This window comes from Coturnix japonica, chromosome 2, assembly GCF_001577835.2.
Source record: "Coturnix japonica isolate 7356 chromosome 2, Coturnix japonica 2.1, whole genome shotgun sequence".
Taxonomy (NCBI): Eukaryota; Metazoa; Chordata; class Aves; order Galliformes; family Phasianidae; genus Coturnix; species Coturnix japonica.
In genome coordinates, this window is record NC_029517.1 from 122,577,157 (window position 1) to 122,585,522 (window position 8,366).

The 8,366-nt window shown below is 55.2% G+C and overlaps 1 protein-coding gene across 1 annotated transcript in view; it reads right to left on the minus strand.

The window, feature by feature from the left end:
• EXT1 (exostosin glycosyltransferase 1) overlaps positions 1 to 7,265 on the minus strand; it is a 148,734-nt gene extending 141,469 nt beyond the window's left edge. Inside the window, 2 exon segments of the mRNA XM_015856181.2 lie at positions 6,208 to 7,060; positions 7,063 to 7,265. Coding sequence (XP_015711667.1) covers positions 6,208 to 7,060; positions 7,063 to 7,156 — 947 coding nt within the window. The 5' untranslated portion in view covers positions 7,157 to 7,265.
• Between the last annotated feature and the right edge of the window lie 1,101 nt (positions 7,266 to 8,366).

An 8,366-nucleotide genomic window follows, 5' to 3' on the forward strand; every position in this document is an offset into this window, starting at 1 on the left:
AGCAATGGGAACTAAAGGGGTCGTGTATTGAAACTTACCGTATACTGTGATCTGGGAAACCTGAAAAGAAAAACCCAATACAAATTTGTTTTTGTGTGGCGTCTAGAGAAAATGGCACCTCCTTCCTCTCGTTATTGAGGAGTCCCAACCTCCACAACTGGCTCAAAGTTATGTTTCCTTATTCCCATTCACAGTGCTATTTTAGAAAGTCGCATCACATTTGAAAGTCATTTAACTGCAAACGCTCGCTGAGGCTCTTTCTCAGCAGAGCAGCTAGGCACAAAATTCTGCTGAGCAAGTGCCTGGATTTCTGAAAGCATTACTTTTCTTTCCTCATGTGAAACAAATCTCCTCTCTTTTGTTCTCATCTTGAATTCATTCCTCCCGCTAGGTTCCTCTGCACAGCCCCGGCGTGCCCGTCTCTCACCCAGCTGTGTGCAAGCCACCTCCCACTGCAATTCCAGCTCAGAACATCCTCCTCAGCCTCTCCCAGTGCAGGAGTTCAAGCTGTCTCAAACAGCAATCTGCTCCACACACAGAAGAAAGTAACATCCCCAGCATGCTCTGCCTTGGACTTGCAGCCCCAAAGCACAGCAGTGAGTGTAAGCTGGCCAGGACACCCATATGCCCCAAAACACTAAGCATCCTGGAAAGCTGCAGAGTGTTAAATATAACCTAAAGTTACACATTCCTGTGTGCTGAACTCATCTCCCTACAACACAGGACAGGAATATGCAACTTGCATCATCCCGCAACTATAGGCAAGTCCTTGAGAAATAAAGCCACCAAGGCAGGATGCGGCCATCGCCTCACTTCCAGTTATCCATGTGCCCACCGACTGCTTTCCTCTGGGTATTACAGCCTGTGTTTACCAAAGACCACAGAACTCTGGATTTGCTGAAAGAAATCTCACAGTGAGAAAGGGAAAGCAATCACAGATAATACTCCAGAAATCATCAGATTACAGCACATTCTCTTGACTCACATCTGTTGAGTAAATAAGTGTTTTATGCCCACCAGTCTCATTTACTTCCCTCTCAGTCGGCTGCTGTTTTCCTCTCCAGTGGACTGTTCCAAGGCTGTATATGTACATGTACACAGATTATTTCCAGCAGAGTCTGAAACTTGGGTTTCAGTCTGATCTTCCAACACTAGGTTGGATGCAGTAACCTCCTCAATATTGATATGTAGTTACGTGCATTTATCCTTCTCTTGGGGCTAATGCAGGGTATGGGAAGCACATCCTTAAAATCAAAGAATCATTATGGCTGGCAAGACCGCTAATATCATCTAGTCCAGCCATCAACTTATCACCTCCACGCCACTCAATCACATCACTTTGTTACTGTTAGGGTAGTATGGTGAGGTTGTGGTTGGACTCAATGATCTTTAAGGTCTTTTCCAAACTGTGCAATTCTATGATTCCATGATTCTATCCACTCTTTCCTTGAATGCCCCCAGGGACAGTGACTCCACAGCCCTTAGCAGCCTGTTTCAATACCTCATCCCTTGTCCTGAGAAGAGTTTTTTCCTAATACCCCATTTAATCTGCAACCTTGTTGCAGGCACCTTCCTAGGGCACAGCCGGTCAGTCCGGGCTGGAATCATGACTTCCAGCTCAGTGTTGGGTTGGGTTCAACAAACTCATTTCAGGTTTAATTCTGCACAACATGGAAACGATGGCTTGGACTGTTATTTTGTTTCAGTTTTCTACTGCCACTCAGTGATAACTGTTTATCATTAGGTTATCCTGCAACACCAACATTTCTGCCTACAGAAAAAGGACCAGCCCAGCCACCTGCTGTAACAGTTTGTCACCACGCAGCCTCGGGTTAAACGCTTGACAGAAGCGATGTAGAAAAGCCTGGAGCGAGCAATTATAATAATAACTTACCCCACATGAAAGCTTAATCACTCAGTTAGGAGGGAGGCTGGATGCACCCACAGGCAGAGTGCATGACCCTGTGCAAGCAGCCTTGTGTTCTGTAGGATGGATGGACACCAGAGCATGTGTGGGATGGATGGAAAGCATTCACCTGCAGGGTGCCAGCACAACGTCCCCTTATGGTGTGCATCAATGACAATTACCATCCTTATCTCGGTGGCTTTAGGGGCACATGCACTGCACCCTAAACTCACACCTTTTCCCATCTGCTCCAAGAGACACATTAGGACACGCTGATATGCACTGAGCAGGGGGAGGAACGTGTTGCAACAAATGTGCTTCACCAAGGTGCGCTGAGGCAGGGGAGCTTTGTTGTTTACCTGCTTACTGCTCTTTGGAATAAATACATTGTAGAACAGGCACATTTCCAGGTCCTTGAAAATTGATATGAAAATAAAAGAGCAGCCTGATGGGGTCAGGTCTCTGCAGGAGCCAAGACGCTCTGGGAAAACGCCCAAGGTCTCTTAGCAGTTCTTGAGTTTCTCCCAAGCCCCAGAAACAGACGGGTGATATTTGGGATCCGTGGGCCCGTTGTGTCCCAGCTCAGCTCACTGCTCTCAGGGTCAGATCCCGTTCCAGACAGACAGCACAGAAACTTCTCAGCCCTGTCCTGAATAGCTGCATAAAAGCTGACCTGGAACACCATATCAGTAACGTACCTTCATATTTTAATACAGTGCACCAAAGCTCAAGATGTTGAAAGAGGAATTTTGTGTTTGTTCAAAGCACACACATACATGCACAGCACTGAGATTCCCATCACACCTCCAGCAGGGACGCATGAGCCTTCCTGCATGTTTCCGTGCCGGCCCCGTGAGCAGCACTCACCCCTAGTGTCAGGTATTTCTTTATTTTCATATGTGTACATAAGCCCCGGTGGAGAGGAAACAAAACTGAAATTGCTTTTCTTCCCACTGTGCACTCACTGCACACCCCTGTAACCTTTGCTCGGGACAGTGCTTTTATGGCAGGAGGTGCAGCTGTGATTGACACACGTTCCACCAGTAGAGTGCACACCAGGTAAGCCTGCAGTGCACCGGGGATTACAGAAAGCAGCCGCACACATGTGTCTGGCTGGGTGTTTTCCCTATAACACCCCACACAACCACGGCAAAGGTCCCTGGGCGCCCTGCAGGGCTGTCCCAACTATAAGCACGCTTTATGCCAGCGCCCAGGCAGCACCAAGCAGGTCTATGGATGGCCACTCCTTACCAAAAGCCCTCAGTCTCCTCTTGGCAGTCCAGTCCCATGCTGTGCTGCCCTGTTTTCTGCTTGGTCTCACGCTATACACACTTCTTGAACACTGACTGCTTGAAAAGCATTACATCTGTGAAGAAAGCTGAGCTACACTCGGTCTCCACCACCCCAAGGAAGTTTACAGCTGTCCAAAAATGTTGCTTACCTTCTCTTCTCCTGCCTCCTCTCTTTGATTCCGTTCCTTATCTGTTTTGGTTTTTTTTTCCCCATCACTTCATTGCTGGCATTAACTACAACTATCCTGCACAGATCCGGGTATAAGGGCATTGAACAACGAGCCCTTACACTTTAATGTACCTCCCTGCTATGCACCCCATGTTCTGCAGGCAGGGTTGAAGGCAGCCATCAGGGAACGCCGCAGACAACAGCATTTATTCTCCTAGAAAGATCCCCGTTCTGGTGTGAATCCATGCATCTGCCTTGATTAAATTATCACATTCTACAATTACTTTCAGTATCCACAGCTATTTCTGTTGCCTTCCAAAAAAATAATTATTTGGAACCAGTTGAGCCTGTACACGAATTCTGCCTTTGTTTAAAACACATTGTACGTATGTATATATTTAGACCGTCATTAAATATTTAAGAGGCTGTCTTCAAACTTCAGCAGCACTGCTTGCTCACTTAACCCTTTCTGAAAGGGAAAGCTCAAAGCTAAAGCCCTTCTGAGCAGGAATTTGGGAAGCCTGATGGTTCCAGCCACGGTGTCAAAGTCCAGCTCTGATGGAGCCAAAGGCACCGCGGAGAAACCAGAGGTTTTCTTCGTTTTCCTCTAAGTTCTCTTTGCTAGTAGTCTAATCACAGTAATGCAATTCATTTAGGCCTGTTTTATCTGCTGAGATGCAAATTAATTAGCTGTAACATACAGACAGATCTTCCAGTACAGTTCAGGACAAGGAGTCTAACACACACATGGCATCCTCACCTTCCCCGCTATCAAAAATGCTTTGGCATTTTCCACAGGTGAGGAGGGTACCTTTCTTTGCTCTGTCACATTCCTAGAGGAAGGAATATATCCTGCAGACACAGACCTTGCTCAGTCTCAATGCTGACACTGTGAGCAGATAGATCTCCATGATGAGTAACGTACAGCGTGTGCTGCACTGAGGGTAACAGAACACACCCCACCTCACTGACATGAGATTGACCACTTGGTCAACCCAGCTCAGTTAAGCTCTGCCCCTCACATCAGGCCAGCACCAACGCTCACCTCGGCCCTGCAAAGTGCTGAAGCACAGGAGCAGCAGGGTGCCGTGTAGCCCTCCCAGTCCTACATGGATACGCAACAATGTGCATCTTGGAGAAGGCGCTTATCCCTTCCCTGATGAAAACCTCAAAGACAAGCTGTTAAACTCGAGCTGAAAGAGTTCCACAGAAGCACTCTGTGTATGGCTCTCAAGGCCCACAGTTTACTCAGACCAGCGAAGGTCCAGCTTAGAGATGTTTCCAAGCACACCCAGTGATGGTCAGCTACCGGGGTAGGCTGAGCAGAGTCCTTCTCAGCACTCACATCTGAGCCTTATGTCCAGCAGAACAGTTACCTGCCCTTGGGATGTGACCTTGTTGGCTTTATGGAGCCAGGCAAACTGCACGTGGGGTCAGTGCCCTGACGGTGAAGCAGCACTGAGCATCAGCAGATGGCACGCGTGGCTGCTGGCCGCACCGAGCACCACAGAGGGATGCTCCCACCAGACACCAGTAACGGCTCAGCACGGCGTCTGAGCGCCAGGAGCTCAGTGTGCCTCAGCTCTTGGTGTCATCTCATTTGCTGCTGATCATCTTTTTTCACTTCCTGCCTTACCCGGCGGCGCTGCGAGGGAATGCTGAAGCCACCAGCAGCAGAGCAGGGCTGTGTGCCAGCAGGCAGCACGGCGCACCTCTGGGGGCTGTGTGTGCACCCGGCAATGAGAAACAGGCAGCAAAGGGCAAAGCTTATGAGGAGAGCCATGTCTTGTAATAGGACAAACACTACGGCTGGGGGAAAAAAAGTTCTTACTCATGTCAAACAACAGCCGGTGTTTGTTTTTGTGACAGCCAGACAATGGGGAGCACAACAAATAATGCAGACCTTTCCTATCTCACATTGCTCCTCCTGTGCCAAACAACAGCACAACCTGAGGCCACAGCTCTGCCCTCCCGGTGCCACTCCCAGTGCGACCTATGGGACCCCATCACCAACAGCGTGACTTCAGCTCAGCATCTCTGCACCGCTTCTACTCTTCACTCTGTATCCCCACTGGGTTTTTTCCACGCGTACATCATTGCATCCCCAACCACTAAAAGCTTCCCAACATCAAGAGGCAGTAAACGCCTGCCCAGCATTTAGCTGCTGCCTCCCCACTCCGGGACAGATTTCCCAGCACATTTCGCTGCTCTCAACCCAGTCCCTCCCAGCCCCTGTGGTCACTTTGGGTGTAAAGCGGGCGGCCGAGGGAAGTTCTGCTCAGTGCGATGCCACAGGAGCTGCTCCTGCTCCTCCCCACGAGTGTTTCCACGCCCGCTCACAGCACAGCGCATTCAAAGCCCTTCAGCAGCCCCACCACGCTCTGCTGGCTGCACGGCACAACGCCGCTCCTCAATTCAGCTCCTCCTGCAACGTGGAAACTGCTCTCACGGAAAACTTCACACGCATCCAGCCAGCAGCAGCACGGTGCTGGTTGGCATTCAGATGGGCTGCACTCAGCTCAGTCAGCACCGCAGCGCTGGATGGAGGTAGATCCCCACGAGAGCTTTCCCCAGCAGCTCTAAGCACAAACCTGAAAAGCATTTGGGAAGGTAACGGCGCACAAAGCTCACACAAAGATCAGGGACAGCCAGGAGACGAAGCGCTAAACACAAACCGTGCTCGCAGCACTCGCGCATCCCCGCACACAGATGCGGGCATTCGCACTCAGGTATCAGCACAGCGCGTCCCTTCCCTTCGTGCTCCAGCCAAGAGCTGCGGGGCCATCACGGTGCGGACACCCCGACCCACCCGCAGCCCCGCGGCTCGAGCGCTCACTTACTTCTCGTATTCGGTGTTGTCTCTATCGCAGCGCGAATCCTTGTGCTTTTGCCAGTCTTTGCCGTGCTTGCAGGTGGTCAGGAGGACGACGTCCTCCCCGTTGTGGACGTGATATAAGGCATTCCTGGTGTCTGACCCTATCCCTGTCAGGTACCTTTTCCCCTTGAATACCAACATGTACTTCCTGAGAGGAGGGATGGTGTTAAACCTCAAAAATCCCTTCTCCCCTCCTGTCCTAGGGTGATCCTTAGAAAAGAGCGGAATAGAAACATCAAAATTGGGTCTGAAGTTCTCGGTGCTGATGCTGGCTTTGGCCAGCATGGCCTGCCCGATGTCGAAGCCCACGTCCTCGGTGTAGTCGGGCCAGGTGCCGGAATATAAATTAAAAATCAAGTGATTTCTCCCGTTGTTCCACAAGTGGAGGCTCTGCACTTTGGAGCGGAGGTTGTGCACGTACTGCGGGGAGAGCTGGTCCCGGTCCAGCGTGTCCAGGCTGAGCACGAAGAGACACGCCTGGCTGGGGTCGGAGGTGTAGAAGCGGGAGCCCTCGATGGCCGCCAGGACGTTCTGGTAGCTCTCGGCGATCTTCTCCCCCTTCTGCTGCGGGTACACGTAGACCTTGAAGCCGTTTTTCCGGCAAAGGGCGAAGTCGAAGCAGGACTCCATGCGGCAGCGGCGCCCGCGGTACAGGCCGGCGCTGGCGTCCCGCCGCTGCCGGGGGGAGACGCGGCCGCCGCCGCCGCCGCCGTCGGGGCCGGGCTCGAAGGGCCGCAGCGCGTCGGGGAAGCGGGGCCAGGGCCGCTCTGCGCCGGGGCCATGCCGGCCGCTACCGGGCGGCGCGGCGCGGCGCGGGGCCGGGCTGCCCGCAGCTGCACGCCTCCGAGGTAGAGCAGCAGGGCGAGACAGGTGCCGGCGGAGAGCAGCGTCAAGTAGCGTTTTTTGGCCTGCATGTGTCCGGCGGGGGTCCGGGGGGCTGCGGAGGAAGGCGGGGGCGGCCCGAGTTCGCCGGGCGCCGCTCTCAGCTCCGCTCCGCCATCTTCCCGCCGGCAAACACTTCAAACTCTCTTCGCCCCGCTCCGCTCGGCTCCTTTCCCCAAGCCGAGGGCTGGGGCCGCGCATGTGGGCGACCGCCGGAACTTTTCGCCGCCGCTGTCTCAGGGGCGGCGGGCGGCGGCGGCCCGGCGGCGGCCCGGCGGGGCGCCCCGCATGCACTCAGGGGCCGGCCCCCCGCGCGGGGCGGGCACCGGGGCAGCCCCGCTCCCGCCTTCCCGGCCCTCTCCTCCGCCACGCTCCCGCCTCCCCGCCCTCCTCCCTCCCTCCCTCCCTCCCCTGTCCGCCGCCGGCTGCCGGCCCGGCGGGGCGGCCCCAGCGTTCACAGCCGGCGGGAGCCGCGCCGCAGCCTGACGAAGCCCCGCATCGCCCGGCGCCCCCCGCCCGGGCCCCGGCTCCGCTCGCTCGTTCTCCGCGCGGCCCCCGGGCTGGCAGCGGCTCCCGATCCTCGCCGCCTCCTTCTCCGCCTCCTCCTTTCCCCGCCCCTCCCGCCTTCTCCCGCCTCCCCCGGGCCGCCGCTCCCCGCTCCCTTCCTGCCCGCCCGCCCGCGAGCCGCGACCCCCGCCTCGGCCGCCCCCCGCGCCTCAGCCGCCCCCGCCCCGGCCCCGCCGCGCTGACCTCATCCAGCCACGCAGCCCCGCGCCCCCATTGGCGGGGCGTCACGTCCGGGGGGGCGGCGCTTCCGCTGCGCCCATTCATAAGCCGCCGCCGTGATGCTGCCGGGGAACGAGCGGTGGGTTGGGGGCTGGATCTCGGATGTGTATACCGTGATGGGGTTGATGCGTCCCTGTGGGCTCAGAGTCCTGTGGGGCGGACGTGGTCCGGTCCGGTCTCTACCGGTGGAATTTAGCAGCCCCGTGCGGTTCGTGTTGCTCCGGGGGTCGGCTCGGGCCTGCTTGGGGTTGACCCGGCCCCGCCCGCTCTTGTCGCCGTCCCGTGCCCGGCCGGCTGCGGGGCGGTTGTCCCAGAGCCATTGGGTGAGCGGTGCTGGGCTGTGCTCAGTGCCCGCACTGCCCTTCGCTACCGCTGTGCTCGGTGTAAGCGGTCACTTAAATGCCTCCACTGTTGGGAGCTGCCTGAGCGTCCCTCACAGCACATCATCTCTGCTCC